This window comes from Cryptomeria japonica, chromosome 6 (genome assembly GCF_030272615.1).
Source record: "Cryptomeria japonica chromosome 6, Sugi_1.0, whole genome shotgun sequence".
Classification (NCBI taxonomy): Eukaryota; Viridiplantae; Streptophyta; class Pinopsida; order Cupressales; family Cupressaceae; genus Cryptomeria; species Cryptomeria japonica.
In genome coordinates this window covers 558484823-558505243 of record NC_081410.1, presented here as the reverse complement: position 1 = coordinate 558505243, position 20421 = coordinate 558484823, and the positions used below count along the sequence as shown (strand labels likewise).

At 36.2% G+C, this 20421-nt stretch overlaps 2 protein-coding genes across 2 annotated transcripts; one reads left to right on the top strand and one right to left on the bottom strand.

Moving 5' to 3' along the window:
- Positions 1 to 2917: 2917 nt before the first annotated feature.
- On the bottom strand, positions 2918 to 8227 carry LOC131079380 (UDP-glucosyltransferase 29). Its single transcript, XM_059222158.1, has 2 exons — positions 7243 to 8227; positions 2918 to 3785 (listed from the first exon to the last, which is right to left on the bottom strand). Exons 1-2 carry the CDS (start codon positions 8003 to 8005, stop codon positions 3130 to 3132), a joined length of 1419 nt encoding a protein of 472 aa, XP_059078141.1. The 5' UTR covers positions 8006 to 8227; the 3' UTR covers positions 2918 to 3129.
- LOC131856125 (uncharacterized) lies at positions 3678 to 5705 on the top strand. The gene is made up of 2 exons (XM_059207487.1): positions 3678 to 5509; positions 5542 to 5705. The coding sequence occupies exons 1-2, from the start codon at positions 3995 to 3997 to the stop codon at positions 5554 to 5556; spliced, it is 1530 nt and encodes a 509-aa protein (XP_059063470.1). The 5' UTR covers positions 3678 to 3994; the 3' UTR covers positions 5557 to 5705.
- Positions 8228 to 20421: the final 12194 nt, after the last annotated feature.

Here is a 20421-nt window from a genome sequence, read left to right as displayed (position 1 = left end):
AATAATATAGATGTTGCTTTGAGTATTATAGGTATATCCTGTTGTCCATTAGTTGAAGAAACTGGCTTTTGATTGTTTTCAACTTCTCTTTTGCAAACCTGCAAAATGAAGAAAATTAAAATATTATTTATAGAAGTTTGAGAGTAGTTGAAATTTGAAAATGTACAATTTTGTACCATATAAACAAATTTAGGAATATAGATAAGAAGACGAAATGCAATAATAAAAGAATGGGTCAACAATTTTTCATAGTTGCAAATTAATCAAGTGAAGCTCCTAAATGCTCATGATCAAAAGGACCATGATTTCTATTTATTAAAGCAAAATAATCTGCAAGCCATTGGCGACTTACATTAAAGATAGCATATGTAAAATGAAGATCCCATGCCCATATTACACAAAACATTTTATGCTACCAAAATGTAAACTCAAGAAATAAAAAGAAGCATGCAAGTAAATAACATATGAGACAACATCATAATCTCAATTGAGAAATTACAATATTATATCACTTGTATGTCAGATGCCTCAAATTTACCAGAATGCCATTGAAACAGACAATAAAATAAAAAAATATTCAAGTGAAAATCCCATATAAATTCAATGTGCTCTGAAAAGCCATCAACATCAACAAGGATAAAAAATAAATCCAACATATGAAAATTGAGGGCATTAAGAGTTGAGGAAAAACATGAACATCAGGCATGTGGTCAATGGAACAACTTGCTCTGAAGTTAGATTCCCAATCTCAAGTTACTTACTGGATACAAGAGAAGCATGCTCCTTTTGCTATTTGCTTTATTTTTCACTATGCCCAATAAACCATATTGAATAAACACTACTCAACCAAGCCATTTCATTATGTTCCGGTAAATACAAGAAAATAAAAAATACAAACACACATTTAAGTGTGCACAATAAGTCGCATTGGATGAAACTTGAATTTTGACAAGAATTGTCTTCTTTCTGAGCAATTGCATCCTTCACAATTTAAGCAACCAATTTAAAAATCAATAGATCTAGTTCATAAAAAGAGAACCACCATGTCAGACCAGTTACAAGCATACTGTATGATAGAATTACTCAGAGGGATTAATGGCAAACCTAGGAAAAATTTGTAGAGTTTTTACACATGTTGTTCTTGTACTTTATGTTGATAATAAAACATGTAATTCTCAGCAGATGGACATTTTAGATTACCTACTTTGAAACTTAAAATTGTTGACATGCACTGATGATCAATGTCATATTCTGATGTTGGAGTCCACAAATTATGTGGAGTAACAACGGTTGACGAATATTGAAGTCTTTGAGAGAACCTTCAGGACATTACAACTCATTTATTGGATCTATATTTCAAACTCTTGTCTGTGCGGATGGTTTTGAAGATCAATCTAGAAGTGTTTGGGTTTATCATAAGTCCATAAATATTGTCTTACCAAAATGTTAAAATCCCTGTACTCATAGAAAAATAGTTAATTGGTCTTAAACCTATATTTCAATTTCATGCATTTCTATTAATGAATAGTATAAATGACATATATTTCTATCATGTTTATAAAAATCTAACTCTACCAATAGCTCTCTATTAATAGATTTTGAAAATACTACATCTTTCATAAGCATATATTATCGATATAGTAGAACAAGACTAAAAAAATAAATCTCTTTATTAATAGATTGTGAAAATAGTATAATACTATATCTTTAATAAGATATGGTATAACAAGAACTCTTTTTTTGTTGCTAATTTTTCATAGGCCATAATTCATCTAGCTCAATTGCAAATGCTCTGCCTAGGCAAGAATGAGTAGTTTAAGAAGGGATACGTGCTACAATGGAGGGTATTTCATTGCAAGAATGAGCAATAATAATTGGGAGCTTCTGGAGGTTTGGTACAAGTCAAGGGAGTACTAACTCATTTTCAACACTGAATCAACAGAATTTAGTTGCGTAACCGGGTCCAAGTGGTTTTATCTTAGTAAGGTTGACGCCCAATGGGATGGCAGGGACTCAAGGAGGGTCATCTATGACGTAACTTGAGTTATCGAGTAAGGGAGAGAAGATGCTAAACAACATTGGTTCCTTTGTGAAGCTATCTAAATTCGTCGCTGAAATTGAAAACCGTTTACGGCAGTCGGTCTGGAGAATGAAATCTCAAAACTCCAAAAAATTTGATTAGTAATAGCTTTTAAATCTCAAGATTTAAATTCTGCTACAAATTCGTCGATAGAACAACAACTAGGAAAAATGAAAAACCCTCGAATCTACTTAAAATGAACTAATTTTTTTAGAAAAGATGAAACTTTATCTCACCCAAATAAAAAACCTCAAAAAAATGGCCGAATCCGGAGTTCGAAACCACTAACGAAAAACACTATTGTAATCTGGAAGTAACCTAGCCCTAATCGCTATTCCCAGGTTAGGGCTCAACTGAAAGAAAAATTTGGTGTTCAAACAACAAGGGGAAAAAATGTGAATGCCAATGAATCAAAATATCATAGTAAAAGAGTGCACAAACATAAGATTTTGACCGCCGGAAAATAAGAACAAATTTACTTGTAGTTATCTTGTCATATTATATCAAATAAAAAAAAAGTTAAATTTATTTGTCATGGTAGTTATCTTGTCATATATATCAAATAAAAAATAGAAAGATAGATTTATTATCAGTTTTTTAAATTATCAATTGCCTCATAATAAGAGATACAAATGTAATTTGAAAACTTAAAAATCATGCATCTTAACTATTAAAAAATTAAAAAAATATATGAAAAGAAAAATTTCATAAATATAATTGGTGGAAAAACAATTTAATAATAACGAGTTAATGAAAATTAGTGCAAACGATTGCAATAATACTAACCTAACTGCAAGTAATGAAAATATAAATATTTTACAATAAACAAAATACATATAAAACTAAATCCGAAACTATCATAATTACTCTCATAGTAAAATTTAAACATAAGTAAATTGAAACCTCCCTGTCCCAAAGCCCATCTAATTGTATATACTGACTGAGGTCTTATCAAATCAATTCAATTTTCTGCTTCATAGTACACAGTGAGCAGACTTTTATTGAACATGACTGGTACTAAACAAGGAGAGATTGGAAGTGCGTCACAGCTAGACAAGGTGCTTAATTAACTCTCGTATATACTTCTCTTGGATTTCCTCCTCCCCAAACAACTTCTCTCTTACCTTATCCATATTCTCCGCCACACGTCGTCCCTCTTCTCCCACCATAACATATCTCACACACCTCCTGATTTCTTCCGCTCTAAAACTCCCATCTTCTTCCCTACCAATCTCCATGCCAATGCAGAGCTCCTCTGCCACGAGCCGGCCATCGAGTCCCTGAATAATATGCATCGGCAGCGCTATTATCTTCACCCCGAACTTCACAGCTTCCAACACAGAGCTCCACCCGCAGTGACTCACAAACCCTCCAGTCGAAGAATGGCAAAGAATCTGCTGCTGCGGAGCCCACTTGCAATACACCACACCCCTTTCCCTCGTGCGTTCCTCAAACCCCTCGGGCAGCAAAGCCCTCGCTCTCTCTTCTGCTGATGACGTGGAATCGTCGTTGTAGCGAGGGGAGCGCAGAACCCACAGAAATGGGACATGGCTCTCCTCCAGCCCCTTTGCCAGCTCAGCAACCTGTTCCTTGTTGGGAATGTGAAGCCCAACGGTCACAAGATGTTTCGGATTTTCCCAACTCTTTGTTTCCCAACTAAATATGATTCTATAAATGCATGTGTGCAGCCATGTATGAGGTAGTACTGTGTAATGGATATTGTTTAATGAATAAGTTTCCCTGCGTTTCTAGTGGACGTAGCCACTTAGTGGTGAACCACATTAAACTCCTGTTATGCGTTGTTATGTGTTTATATCTGCTTTAGTTTCCTTTAGTATGTTTTCTCTGCTTATTTAAAACTAACAATTGGTATCAGAGCCATGTTTGGCTTGAGCAGAGAGTAATGTTGTGCAAATGGAAGCTAAAATGAAACGCCATGTACATTGGTGGGATGGCTGGAAAGATGAGGAGGATTCGGCTGAAGAAGAGGACGTCGAGGCGAGTGAAGATGAGCTTGAAGAAGATGATACATATGATTTCGAAAAATATCAAGAAGAGAAAATTATGCGGTTAAAGGAGGAAAATTTCTTACTGACAGATCAGTTGTATTTTATAGAGGATACCTTGGCAAGAATTTTGGAGGTTGAGACTTCGAGACATTTAAGAGAAAAAGAACTAATGGAAATCTTAAATGGAGCAAAAGTAAATAAAGGCAAGCTTGATGATATACCGGTTGATAGGCATGTTGAGATGGAGAATCTCATAATAACTCTAGAAGATCATCATAGCAATATGCAAGCCAAGATATTTTCTCTTCAAGAAGATTTGCAAAACGCTTCTTTAAGAGAAGCTAAGCTTCAGACCAAGTTGAAGGATGTTGAAGAAAAATTGTTGAATACCCAAGTAGAGGTTATGGCTGAAGAGGGAGAAGACCTTTGTGCAGAAAATTTCATAGAAGAATATGAACCTATGGAATTGGATGACGAAGTGCAGGATGAAAGAAGTTTTGATCAAATTATGATTGATGCAAGGGGAGCTACTTCTGTAAATAAAAAGCTTCGTGATCATGATACAGATGATGATGCTGATTGCAGGCCATGGCGAAGACAATGTGTTGAGCCTCCAATCTCTGACCAAATTGAGGATAATGAGCCTCGTGATGTAGCGGGAGAGTTTTCCCAGACCAAGTCTGGTTTGGGCCTTGTTTTGGATTGTTCTCAGGTTGTGGCAGAGATGGAAGTTGACCTCATTGAAGGGAGATTCACCAAGGAGGCAGAGTATGAAGAAAACGGTGGCAACGACATGGTTTCAGAGGTATTTGGGCATCCTGGGGAATTTGCTACGAAGTTTGTCTCCCAAGATAAGGAGAATATTACTCTGCAGAAAGTGCCTGTCAAAATGGGCATCGAGAAGAGGTATGATGCGGAGGAGCCCATACAAGGTTGGAGAATACGGGCTGATGAGGTTTTGGAAGCCACGAGGCCTGCTGGTAGTATCGCTTTTGTGCAAAAAACAACGGAAGGATGTGAGGAAAGGGTCTTACATATTTCTGTTCCAGCAATTGGAGATCAACATTCTGGTTTTTATGGGGCCATTGAAAGCCCATCACCTACGCAGGATGCTTTGCTCAGGGTTCATCCAAAGATTATCAAAGATATGGAAACTAGGAAGGATGCTAATGACATTATCGATACTCCATTGATTGTTCCCAATAACCAAGACTGGAGATTGGGGGCTGCAAGTATTTTTGAATTTGTTTTTGTTTTTGCCCAACTGGAATGCGAGAAGTCCAGAATTGTTATTAATATGGAAGGGCAAAGGACAACGCCCCCTGTAGTTTCTTATACAAGAAACGAGGCCAGGCTTGTAGAGGAAAAAAGGAGTGAGGAAGATAAACCGACGTGGCTTAGCTTTCTCCAAAGGTTATATGTGATGGGGCCTAGGCGTATTGGTCCCAATATTTTGCTATCCCTTGAAATTCCAACTCGGGGGGGAGACATAAAATGTTTGGGTGGTATTTGCACTTCAAGCATTGGGCGTCTTTTGGAGGACAAGATAGGCCAAAGCACTGCAGAAGTTATACCAACTGTAGGTGGTGCAGCACTTTCTCCAACAACCGTTAAGGACGGAGAAGAAAATAATTTTTCGTGTGAATTCAAAATTGCAATTTGCACTGGTGGGCCAATCTATCTCCAACAGCTCTGTAAAATTCCGGCACTTCAGCACCCCAGACAGGGCTCGCCATGACTTTGTGGAGCAAAGAGGGCAGAGGTTACCACTCTCATCACAGAGATCACATTCAGTTTCTCCGCAGCGAACACAGTTGGCAGCTTCCAGAAGGTCTAGTTTTGATGCTCAGCAAGAAAGAGGGCAGAGGTTACCACTCTCATCACAGAGATCACATTCAGTTTCTCCGCAGCGAACACAGTTGGCAGCTTCCAGAAGGTCTAGTTTTGATGCTCAGCAAGAAAGAGGGCAGAATTTGCCTCAGCGGCATCAGGCATCTCCCTTACAGCAGGGATGTAACTCTTCACAGTCTGGACAAAAGGAATTGCCAGAGAGTACGTTTCCAAGTGAATTAACAAATGGAGATTATATTAACATTCTTCAGTCCTTGGGGCAAACAATTCACATATTAAAACCCACAGGAGAAATAACTAATTGGAATCGCTTTGTGGAGCTGCTTTATGGATATTCGACATCAGAACCAGTTGGTCAGAATGCTATTGAACTTCTTGTGCACCAGAATAATTTTGATGTGACAAATAGTATTATAGATCGAATCACAGTTGAAGAAAGTTGGAAGGGTCAATTTCCACTTGAAACGAACTTTGGAAAATTATTTTCAGCTGTAACGTCCAATACGCCATTTTATGATGAGGTAAATCTTACTCATTTTGGTGACAAGATGCTAGTTGCAAGGGGTGGACGTGGAGGAGTTAGCTTCGATGAAATCTGCCAAAATAATAGAAGACTGTTGAGAGCTGTAAATATAGTTGACATCTGGGATGGCATTGATCATGCCCACCTTTACCAGCAAGTGGAAATTATGATGGATGTGAGACTTCGTAATGAAACAGGTTGTTTTGGTTTTGGCATTCAGGAGAATATTGATTTGGGGATCACGTATGATCCCTTAACTGGTATATACAACATGGACCTGGAGTGTGCTGGTTATAGTGCTGAGGAAATTGTTTTAAAAATGGAAGATGTTCAACAGTTAAGTTTTCTTCAGTCTGACGTGCTTTGGAGAAAATTAATCCGAAGTGTACGCGAGCAAAAATTCGCAAAGCTAAAATCTAGCAGGCTGGTTGAGTTATCAATTTAGAATAGGAATGCAGGGAATGTCGTCATGCATGTCTGTGCCGGTTGGCCTTCATGGGGGAGATTGTTGGGAATGTGAAGCCCAACGGTCACAAGACATTTCGGATTTTCCCAACTCTTTGTTTCCCAACTAAATATGATTCTATAAATGCATGTGTGCAGCCATGTATGAGGTAGTACTGTGTAATGGATATTGTTTAATGAATAAGTTTCCCTGCGTTTCTAGTGGACGTAGCCACTTAGTGGTGAACCACGTTAAACTCCTGTTATGCGTTGTTATGTGTTTATATCTGCTTTAGTTTCCTTTAGTACGTTTTCTCTGCTTATTTAAAACTAACATTCCTTTGACAGAAAACACTCGCTCCCAAACGACACGTAAACAACAGAACTGGGAGGATAATTGTCCAGCCATCTCAGACACTCGTTCTGATCGCTCGCCGGGAAAGTCTCCGGTAGAAGAAGACCAACAGGAATGACACGCTTGTTGTGCTCCGTCTCCAGATAATGAACATACTTGCTCTCCAATTCAAAGCATGATCTTACGAGCATAAGCTTACACGCTTCCACAGATTTAAAAAACCGACCCATAACTGTGACATCTTCTCCACCGTGGCCATTATACGCGGGTAAGATTGAGCTCGCTTCAAATCGTTTGAAAGCTATGACACCAGCGGTCGCGGCACCAGCGATCCTGAAATAAATCGCCGGGATACCAAACTTGGCGGCTATCATGGCAGTCCAATGCTGTGAAAAATCATGGATTATATAGTCCGGTTGAATCCGCCGCAGAAGGTCCTCAAAGGGTTTTTGCAGGCCATCAAGAGCTATCTTCAACAGATCTGCCATTTCCATGGTAATATCGGCCGTGTTGTCCTCAGTAGGAGGGAGACCTTCCACGGAGGGCAGAGGCAGTTCCTCCATATCGATCTTGCCGACCCACTTTTCTTGTAGCGAGGACTTTATCTTTGAAATATTGCCCGGTGTGGAGAGAAAGGAGACCTTCAATCCGTGATCCGCAAGTCTCTTTGATAACTCCAGAAAAGGGGAAATGTGGCCCTGCGCCAGCCATGGAAACATCAATACACGAAGAGCTCTGTCCATTTTAAGTAATCCGCTGAGAAGCCTGACGAAATGATTTTGATTATGCTTCCAAATTCAAACTCCTCAGCGCACTTAACAATTATCCACGACGCTGCTTATGAAGCTGTGTTGCCAACATCAAATGGCATCAGCTCCGCTAGGCGAGAGAAGAGACGCGAAAACCTACCCAGTTGTGTGGATGATATGAATCGTGGACCTGTGCTGAAAAAGATGCTATATCAATCCCGTCTGCAAAAACGTACCATATAAATTATGAGGTGTCATATTGTAGATAGTATTTGTTTTATATAAGTTATGATACTTATTTGTCACATAGTAGCTATTTGTCACATAGTAGCTAGGGGAGAGGATTCATTAGTTGAATGTGTTTCAATTGTTATGATAGAAGTTGTTGATTTAATATCTTTTTGAATTTTTTTATAATATTGTGTTAATAGTTGTGACTTTAAAGTTGTTATTGTTGATGATGACTACCAATAATTGAATAAAATGTACCCTTAGTTGTAAAAAGCAATCAATCATGTGATGCCACATTAGTTGCACAAATATGAAGGCCCCTTTTGCACAATTATTGGTCTCACCTTTTCTTTGGATTGTTTTAGACACCTTGGCAAAAAGCATGCTGATGTAGCATCATATTTTAATGATGTGGCCCTAAAACCTTAGTGATAAATAAGGGACTTGCCAAATAAGTTGCTATAAAAAAATTGGGAGTGATTTGAAATTTCCACAGAGAATACATGATTAGGTTTTTGATTGTTTGCTTCATCAAAATAAAATTAAAAAATTGCCTCCATCGATTATGGTGCTTTAATATTCATTATTGGAACCATAATGTAGTTCTCTTCCCATAATTTCCACCCCAGAAAGATGCAGTATCGGCACAGAGAAGTGTCGGTTGACCATTACTTTAGTCTAATCTAGAAACGTGTGCCCCACTTGTCCCAAATTTCATTGCTACGTTGCTTAAGGAATGGTCTAATATTGTTCAAAATAGGTCAACTTACGATAGTAAACTTTCATGGGTTCTCAATGCTCATTGAGCTACCTAAACAATCAAAAAAATCATTTTCAAATTGCAAAAATTTGAAAGACGAAAACTTTCTTTAATTTATAGGTTCTCCATATTCTCCATTGGAGGGTGGTCCAACGTCTTGCGCTCACTTAACTGTGGTCATTATTAAATCAGCTATATGAAAATCAGTTTAGTCGAAAGACTTTCTAATCCAGGTTTGTCAAATTTTTTAAAGCGACTCTAAACTTTCAGATTTTATCACGATTTGAAATTTTGATTAGCAAATTACTACAAGTGATTGCTTAGTTTATTTTGATTAACAAGCTATTCATGGATTGTTTAGCTTATGTGATTATATAATATTTTGTTGTAGTTATTTTTCTCATAAAGTAACATGTGTAGGACAGGATTCCATATGACTACTTAGCTTATGCATGTGTGCATTATTAGATTCCTACTTCCACTTATATTTTTAATTCTTCCTTCTTTCTCCTTTCTTTAGGTGTTTAAATTGAACTGCATTTTTTATACCCTTTTCTTATAATTAAAGATATTCCATTTATATAAATTCCTTTGCTTATAAATACATATGTATGTATGCATACATATACAGATATATGTAGATATGCATATATTTTTCCTTAGTTTCATTCTTTTTTATTCATAATCATATCTTTAATGTTCATATATTAACTTATTCTCTTGCCTTATCAACACTTAAGAATCGTGTTTTCCATTTTCTTTTGTTCTTTCGTGGTTAGACAATCATTTAAACTTATTCTTCAACATATATTGTATACATATTTATTGATTTTTCTTGCTTATTAGTCATTCATCATATTTTTCTTCTTCTCTTCTTATACATCCATATTTAGTTTGTCATATATTTTCTCTTTTCTACTCAGTCACATTTATTCATCCTCTAACTTCATTTGGCACACCTACTTTCTATTTTTTTCATCTTCCTTTTGTTGAAATTTTTTTCCATCTATTAATTTATTATTTCGTTAGCTTTTAATTGTGTTCCCTCTTACCTCATTCCTCATGTCACCTTCCTTTTCTCCCTCCTCTTTTTGAGTTTCTCTGGTATGTTACTCACTCAATTTACCTTTGATAGCACTCAATATCCTGACAATTGATCATTGAGTGTGATCCAAAACATTGATGGAAAAAGTACCACACAATTAGATAAAGAAACAACTCTTCCAAATCTCATGGACTATGGAAACTTGATGTCTTTAAGACACCACTCAACTTATTTGAAAAGTTGGTGAGCACATTAATATTTAATTTTTCTACTTATTTGTAAGAAGTCATTTTAAATTTGTATTAATATTATTAATAACAATTTGTATAATTTGTTTCATAGGTTCATGGCCTTCTCCCTGCTTATATAATCAAAAACAATTTGCATAGTTAAAATTAAAGGCAAATTTTTTTTAGAAAGGAAAGAAATTTGTGAAGCCATATGGTATTTTTTATAACATCGAATTGCTTCTTATTTCTAACCCCTTTTTTCTCCACTACTTATTTTCAATTCCTAAACAATCTATTGCTCCACTAAACTAGGGAAAGGTTCTAAATTATCCTTTTCACATTATTAAAAATTTGCATATTAAAAAAGAAATGTCCAAATTTAAGTAGCAAACACACTTGACAAATTGTATGGGAACATGGGGTAATATATCATGTTTTTGATAAAGATAAACAAGTTTTACATGGACACGAAACCAAAAGTTTTACAACAGTCGACCATCAGCCAAACAGACATGAAACAACATCAAAACAGGGGAGCAACCCCAAGAAGACACAAAAACAAAGGGAACACAGACAAAAAAGATAAAACAAAAGAGAAAGCTCTCAGTTAAGGGAGAGCACCAGATCCTTGTTCTTTTGGATGGAAACCCTGTTGATTTCCTCCAGCTCTTCCATAATGAATCTGGAGGTACCCTTGATGCCGCTTCTACTCTTGGTTCTGGAACTAGGTCTAGTGGTTTTGCTGTCTCTAGTAGCCATATCATCTCCTCCCAGATCTTTAACTAGTTCATTGTGGTAGGATCGATAATCACCAACCATGGCATTAATCTTTTCAAGCCCCTCAATACTGTTGTTAAAGGCTTCTTTACTTATATCAACCAGATTCTTGAGATTTTTCTTAATCTCTGTCATGGATTGCTCCACCTTATCAATCATTTGTTCGTGATTGCATTTCATCACCTCAACGTCCTGGGAGTGCTTTTGTGTCATAATCATGAGTTTCTCCAATTTGCTAGGCCCAGGGGTAGCAATGAAGATATCAATTATCTCTTTAACCCCCATTTTGAGGGTATTGATTTCGTGCTCAACCCACTTCCAGCAGCTCTCCTGTCTTCTAGTAGCTTCCATAACCAGGTTCGTCAGGTTACCAATCCTCTAATTTCCACTGTTCTCTTTGTTGGCTATGGTCCCCTGTTTTTCTTTTCGGACATTGATAGGAATGTCCAGCTTAATCTCCTAGTTCGTAATATTCAGGCTATGGTCCTTAGACACCAACTTTTTCTTTTTGGAGAGGGGCTCGGCCTTGGAGATCAATTTGCTGGTGGTTTTGTATTTGCTAGCCGCCTATCTGGGAGGATTCTTGCTGTCGAATGTCTTAGGGGTAACCATCATTTCCTTGTCATCTGCAGGTTCATATTTTGGGTCATCAATAGGAACCCCACTTTCTTCTAGGTCCATTTCTGAGTTAGAGACATCCTGGATATCCGTCTGTAGGCCAGTCTCAGCAAGAGGGGACATAATTTTGAGGGATTTAGCATGCTCCATGGTAAGGACAATAAGTCCCTCATGGAGAACAGGGTTGCTAGGGTTCTCCAAATGCTTTTCTAGACTATTTTCAAGAGAGGAGGCCAAATAGAAGGGAAGAGAGATAATTTTACCATTCCTAAAATGATTTAAGATAGTTAAATGGTAGGAAAAGATGCTAGCATACCTGCCATCAAGAGCAATATATCTCATTATAAACTCAGCCATGTCAGCCCAGGGGGCCATGAGGTCTTTTCTACTGTAGTTGCCATCAAGCATCTTGGTGACTCTGGAGTGCTCCTTGTCCTTGTCAAAGAAAATCGACAAGTCCTCCTCCTCGGTTTTCCTATCCCTATAGAGTCTTATGCCAGTCATAGCCAGACCAGTGACCATTGCCACCAAAGTTTCGTCGATCTGATAATTGGTGCCATAAGCCCTGAGACTCCCTTTTTTCCATCCATTAACAAAGGCCTCCGTAAGAAGAAGAGAGGGGGCATGAAGACGGTCCAAGTAGGGGACGAGACCTCCATCGATGACTTCCTACCAGACATCTTTGTTCTTCTTCCATTTCTCGCAAGTAGAGGGCTCATGTCTCTTCTTATCCCCTCCCATTATGCTCCTAGTCGCTGAACAGTAGAAGATGGGGCACACCAAGGAAGGCACTGACCAATCGCAGAGAATGGACCACACCCATAAAGTATCCAAATAGTATAAAAACTACATAATGAGGTAGGGAAACTAGTCGCCAAAGAGGTTTCTAGATCTTTGGTTAGGGAAAAGCAAAAAGAGTCATTTCCCCATCAACTCAATGAATTCATGATGAAAGATCATTGATTGACATAGTAATAATTACGTGCTAGCTCGCACAAATTTTTGGGGAAAGCATCCCTGCTACTCCACTAATTGGTTGCCATGTATCCCACTGCCAGATTATCCAGTAGATCCACCGCCTTATTGCCTTCCCGGTATATGTGCAAGTTTTTGAAATCTACCAGCTCATTAATTATACTTCGACAGTCCTTGATCAAGCTCACAATTGTCCAGCTAGGGTCCGTACGCCCCACTCAAACAATTGACAGTGTTTAGCGAGTCAGACTCCAACCAGACTTTAGTAAAGCCTTCTTTTTTGGCCATGTGTAACTCGATGTGGGCAACACTGGCTTCTGCATAGTGGTTGGCTTCTGCGATGTGGGCAGCACTGGCTTCTAGGAATATATCATGTTACTATTAATTCTATTAGACTTATCTGTATATAGGTGGAGGATAGATCATGTAGATTGAGATTAATATTTAAACATCACTTTGGGGATCATAGAAATATTGATTCCTACATAAAAAATAAAACCACTTCATGAGTCAAATGAACAACTTATACTATATCTAACTGCACCCCATATAGTAATAAAACCCACAACATTGACTAAATTTTTTAGATCTTGTAGGTTTTGCAATGTAATTTCAAATTTTCAATGTCTTTGTACCATGCCAATTTTTGTTTGAAAACACTTTTTAGTCTTTTTATTTCCCTTTTATCTTTGCATAATGGAATTTATGTGGCACTACATCTCAATGTTAGGTTGGACACTAGACATAACCATTATCAATGAGTTACAAGTGAGTCTTGAGGTGACAATATGGTTAGTTTGTGAACTCTCTATCTACCATGGGTAAAATTACGTTACCTTCAAATGTAAAACTTTCATGGGTGTTTAGGTTTTAGAAAATTTCAAGATGTGAAGTTGTTAAGCTACCTAAATAGATGAAATATCATATGCAAATTACAAAAAATTGAAAGAAGATAGATTTCCTTAATTTAAATATTGATTATAAAAAATTGTCACATAATCTAGCAAGTCAAATAAGCATCACTTTTACAAAAAAATAAGGATCTTGTTGCTAAAAAGGTTAAATGTGTACATGAGTTTTCACCCAAGAAAGAAATAAGAAATTGTGGATCATCTAGATGGATAATACACAATCTTGTTTATCAAATGCTTGATTATTAATTAAGAATACTTTATTGGCCAACATGAGTGAGGTATTACAATCTCAATATCAATTTTACTATATCTTACAACTCAAATATGGAAGAAAAATAATCCCAACTTGAAGATGACAATATTTCATCAAGTAAAATAAACTTGAAGATAACAATATTCTATCAAATTCAATCATGAAAGCACGATGTCACAAGGAAAATCTAAGTCATTTATTGCACTGACCATTTCATATTTCCATTCATTTTTTATCTTCTAGAGGCTACTTCTAGGAGAGAACTTAATTGTTGAAAGTTTTTTGTGAAGAGGCATTTTGTTAAGTCAAATTGATGACATGTTAGATAAAATTTACATCCCTCTACCTCAAGATAACCCACCCACTACAGGTCAATATGACACTCAAAAGTTTCATCTGGTCTTAATTTAATTGTAAATTGGTTGAAGAATAATTGAGAGTTGTTGTTAGGGAGGAGCTGATAGAAAGTAAAGATTGTAAAATGACAACCTTAGAGGTAGATCTTCTATTTTTGTCATTTGAACACCAGGTATATTTTGCAATGTCAAGCTCTATTGGATTCTCTAGACAAGAAGTACATACATGATTGTGTATTTACCAAACTTCATGTACCAGTCTCTAACTATGTCCCTTTCTCAAGAAGTAATCTGGTAGGTGGTGCTTTCCCACATAACTTGGTTCAACCTTCCTGTCTAATCACGTGTATCTTCAATAGAATGTCGATTAGTCTCAAAAAATACTATCTCCTTGCATTTAAAATTGTCATTTCATCACATGGGGATCAAAGAGGGGTCGTATGCTACCAAAGATTCACCTATTGTACGAATCATCAAGAAGGTTATCACAAAACACTCACCTCTTGGGTTAGGTAAGCTTAACACAAACTAGATGGACACAATATTGTTTATGATGAAAGCTTAAGTGAAGAGGATAGTGACTCATCCACAAGCATGAGCATTAAATGTGAATATAAGTAGTGTTATTATCTTCTTATTTAGCTAATCACTTTTCTAGGATTGACCTTTTTACACCTAGCTAAAGTTTACTTAGGATTTTTCATGATTTTTTTCACTTCATATGATTGAGACATGTGTCATCGTCACTTGAGACACATATTTCATTCATGCTCGACACTTACTCACACACTTGTCAAGTCAAGTTACAAGTGTTCCACCTTTAGAAGTGTAGTCAAGTTTCACTCCTACATTCTCACCTGCTCATCCTAGTCTATATATACAAGGTTGATCATTGTACATTTTTCATTCTCTTTTTTCATAAATGATAGGCATGCTCTTGTGCACTATTTTGATTCACTACTAGAAGTTTAATTTTTATGCTTTTAGATTCTAGATTTCTCTAGCATGGTATCATTGCCACAATAGCATTTTTCTTCTTGTATCAATATAATTCCTACATAAAACCCTATCATCAAAGAAACACATAACCAAACAAACATCACCTCATGTTTAGAAGGTTCAAGAAATGAATAAACTCCTTTCATTTTGTCAGTTTTGGTATTTTCTATTTTTGCAAATTTTTGCTATTGTAGGAAAGGAAAAAATTGAAAAAACAAAAAAAGTAGAGGGCCAATCTACCCTCTATCCATCTAACCATTTTGGGTAAGTGTGAAAATCTTGGTCTATATGACCTATTTGAGTGGTTATTTTTGTCATCTATTTGGGTGTTATTTTCTTTGTTTGTGGCACTATCTAAAATTTGTTGATTTATATGGTCTCTATGATTGGGTTGCATAATACATAGTTGTCATTTATTTTTCCTTTGTATTGTCAGTGACTTGCAATTATCTTTGCACCATATTTTGTCACTAGTAGTGCCCTCTATCATTTCTAGCATCCAATCTTTGGTGGAGATCTCCATGACATCGATTTGTAGAGCCAAATTAAAGAGTTCTAACAACTTCTTTGTCAACATTCAAATGTTTGTTAGTTCCCTCCGTTGATACCCCAAAAAAATCATAATAACTTCTAATACCCCGTAACATATCTGTCATCACCAAGATTTTGTATTTAACATGGGAAAAGGTCATATGGTGTCCCACGACCCCTTAGGACACCATATGGTGTCGTTAGGGTTGTATGGTGTCGTTAGGGTTGTATGGTGTGCTAAGGGGTCATTATGTGTCCTAAAGGTTCCTAGGATGTCATATAACCCCTTAGGACATCATGTGACCCGTTAGATATCGTTAGGGGTCATATTGTGTCCTAAGGAGTCATATGGTGTCTCGTGACACCATCTGACCCCTTAGGACACCATATTGTGTCTTTATGGGTCTTCTTGTGTTCTAAGGGGTCATATGGTGTTATATGACCCCTTAGGACACCATATGGTGTCGTAAGGGGTCGTATGGTGTCCTAAGGGATCATATGGTGTCCTATGATCTCTTAGGACACTATATGACCCCTTAGGTGTCGTTAGGGGTCGTATTATGTCCTAATGGGTCATATGGTGTTTCGTGACCCCTTAGGACACCATATGACCCCTTGGGACACTATATGGTGCTATGGGTCGTATGGTGTCCTAAGGGGTCATATGGTGTCCTAAGGGGTCATATGGTGTCCTATGACCCCTTAGGACACCATATGACCCTTTAGGATGCCACAATGTGTCATTAGGGGTCGTATAGTGTCCTAAGGGGTCATTTGGTATTTTATGACCCCTTAGGACACCATATGGTGTCATTAGGGATCTTATTGTGTCTTAAGGGGTCATATGGTGTTTTATGACCCCTTAGGACACCATATGACCGCTTAGGAGACTATATGGTGTTGTTAGGGGTCATATTGTGTCCTAAGGGGTCATATAGTGTTTTATGACCCCTTAGGACATCATATAACCCCTTAGGAGACCATATGTACTAAGTTTCAAATAAGGAGAGATATAAGGGTGAAGAGAGATGAAGAGCTAAAGAGAGGGAGAAGAACTAAAGGACAAGGACATAAATAGAGATATAGATATTAAGGAGTATTAAGTGAGAGGGAGAAAAACTAAAGGGAAAAGTCCAAACACTAATTTGTACTATTAGGGATTGGTAATACTAATAATCTTCTTTAAAGAAACTTACTTTTTCATGGACTTCAAGTCCAAACACTAATTTGTACTATTTCCATTCAATTTTAGTTTGATTTAATATACATTAGAAGTAAATTAACCTTAGAATGATCATTTTAGAGGCTCTAAGTCATACCTAAGTCATGAAATGCATTAATTGGGAAAGGTAGATACTTTAGGAGAACTATATGCAAATTCATTTCTTGCATACAAAACACATAGGTATGTCATGGGCACCACAATATAATGGAGGTAACACTCAAACCTATATCATCTTATGCATCTTACATGTGAAAATAAACATAAATAACTGGAAGAGTAAGTCAAATGAAACTTTATTAATTTTTTAATGTTCAAACAAGCTCTAGAATAGTTGAATTAAACCAATTTTAGGTAGGAATGTTTTCTAAGAGCTCAAAAAAAAATCTAATTAGAAATTACTTTTTTAGATATGAAATTCATTTAAGAACATAATAATAACCTAATTAGAAATATATACATAAAGTATAAATCAATTCATTCACTATTAAAAAATGACTTAACTAGATTTTGTATTTTTGACCTAGTTTATCCTACATCTACACAGACATACAAATGTTCAAGTTTAGGTTGCTAAACCAATAAGAATATGCCTAATTTAGACCCTAATGTATATGCTAGACAATCTTAAAGATAGAACATAATGTTAACAAAGCATAATAAATTTTACAAAAGAATCTATGGTTATATATTATGCACCAAGTATAGAAAATGCTAGGTTAGCCTAAAGGATTAATTCAATTAAATTGTTGAACATGAACTATTTCCTTGATAGTAGTTGATTTCTAGTAGCATATAATGACAAACATTTACAATTATACTTCACTATAATGGATTTCAAGTTAGATATAATTGATTTGATTTGACTTATGATAGATTAATTGAACAATGAAAAAGAGATAATTATAAGTATGAAATCAAAAATAAACAAATGGTTAATCTTCTACCTATTAAGTAATAATTGTTAATGAACATTGCATGTCTATATATAATTAATTATGCTCTATCATGACATGGTAATGACTATTAGATTCTAGGGATGATTGCATTTACATGTAACTTGGATTATAAATTCTCCTATGAGATGGGATATGCATGATTTTACTATTTATCCTTCAAAACTAATTTACCCAAAAAAAATCTTTTTCTTTCCCTATTAATTTTGTGATGAATAGGCCTTCTCTATTAAGTAAAAATATTAAAAAACAGATTCACAAAAAAAATAAGGGGATACAAGATCACCCCACGAGAGTCACACTTTAAGAAAATTCATCCAATTTATATTACATATTATACCTTTACATTTACGAATATATATATTTTGTACTTTTATCAAATTACAAACAATACAATTTGTAAATTTCAATCACATTTTCTTAAAAACTTAATGACAATTTTCAATAAAACACATCTCATATTTTCAATAAGAGTCAAAATCATGATTTTTGTTCGGTGTTGTTACAGAGTCATTCATTGAACATAAGGTGGAATCAAAGTAGAGTTTTACAACCCTTCAATCTCTTTTATTTCTTTTACACATGACAGAGATTTGTAACACCATTGGCGGGTGGTCACATCTAGAGAAGCTGCTAGGTCTTGATCCTCCGCTTCGTCAAAATAAAATTAAATAACTTAATGTTCGCTTTCAATAGATTTTAGTGTTACGAAATATCTGCCTTCAATTTGAAAAAAAAATACACAAACAAACATGGATGAGAAAGATTCCTAAGGATTGATTTCTTCTCCATAGACTAGAATAAATTTAATACAGTTTTTTAAACCGTGGAGAGAGGCAGTGTCGACACAGGGAAGCGTGAGTTGACCATTCCTTTGGTTTGATCTCCGAGCATGTGTCTTATAAATTCAATTTTTTTTTTCCTTCTCAGATAGCCCCACTTCTCTTAAATTTCGTTCCTAAGCTGTTTAAAAAATTGTCTAATAATGTTCAAATAACTATTGTGCATGATGGTGCACATACTTCAAGCTTTCTAATGTACTTCAAATTCTTGGAATGAATATATATGTTGGACAGTTTTTAGGTCATTTCTTAGTTTATTTTGATTAGCAAGTTACTACAAGTGATTGCTTAGTTTGTTTTGATTAACAAGCTTGTAGTCTTGTAAAATGATCTAGCAAAAATTGATGTTTTTGTGAAAATTTAGGTCATTTTGAATTAATTTTGCTCTTTGTTATTGCCCTTAGGATTAGGGTTTAGGGTTTATGCATTTTTTTATTAAGTCTTGTTGTTAAACCCTTAAACCTGTTATAATCCCACGTTACGTTATTCACTTAAGGTTGAGGGTCATCTTGTCATTGAAGGGGGCATGTTATTTTCCTAGGCATTAAAACTTTATGTTGGCCCCTTGTTAATTTTTCCTAAGTCTAGCACACTATTATTTTATTACCTCTGTGGTCGAGTCCCCCTTTATTTCCTAAGGTTATATGTCTATCTTTATCGTCCTAGGCGGGTACCCTTCGATTTTATTAACAAGCGCCTTATTATTTTCCTAAGTCGAAGCCTTATATTTATGTCGGTGTCTTTATGATAAAAATCGAGCTACTAAAGTTTCTTCTATCTGCATGTGCTTAAATGGACGGCGATGTCTTAATCACAATTGAAAAGGTGCTTGATGGTTAAGCAGCTAAAGTTGGTGGTCATCATGGCAGGAAGATAACGTTTGAGCAAATCAGACGGTCCTCGTGACCCCGCGGTCGAAGATGCGAGGAGGATAATAATTGCGGCATCACGGTATGATGACACGTGTCCAAGGTGGGCCAAGGTAAGCCGATGGTGGGACCGATTGACCGCAGTGAGATGGCAATGAGCTGGATGTGTTGTATCATACGTTTTGATGGGCCCGCTTGCCACATATGATAGTCAATGTCTGATTGACCAGTCTGGTTCGTGCAATTTGCTAGCGTGGAAATGATCAATAGTTGAGATTCAAATTGGATTCAAATACAAATGGAGCCATTTTTTACACTCACGCGAGCAGTAATGGCAGATAGGACGGTGACTCTTCATTTCATAAAGCAATTAAAAGAATTTTCAAAGTTATTTTGAGTCACCAAAGCATTCAGAGGAGATCGAAGAGCAATTCCAGAGCCAAAGGAGGTTTGAACGAGTTCTTGGAGTGTGAAATTAGGGTTTTCTGGTGCGTTTAAAGCAGTAAGTTCATTTGAGCTTTTCTCATCTATTTTAAAGAGATTAAAGTTGTGAATTGCATGCAAATCGTAGGGAAAGAGTAATAAATTGTTCTAGGGTTAGAGGTTAGATAGAAAAATGTGAGAATTTGTCTGAATTGTTGTTACAATTAAGTTTTCATGCTAGCCCTAGTCTTTTCCTTCTGGATTCAAATATTATAGTAAAAACCCTAGTTGAGGAGATGTCACCTTAGAGAAATCACTCAGGACAAACAAAATATTTGAAAAGAAATCTTTATGATGATTTCTTGGACCTATTGAAGCCCTCAACAAATGATAAGTACCAAGGGTAGAG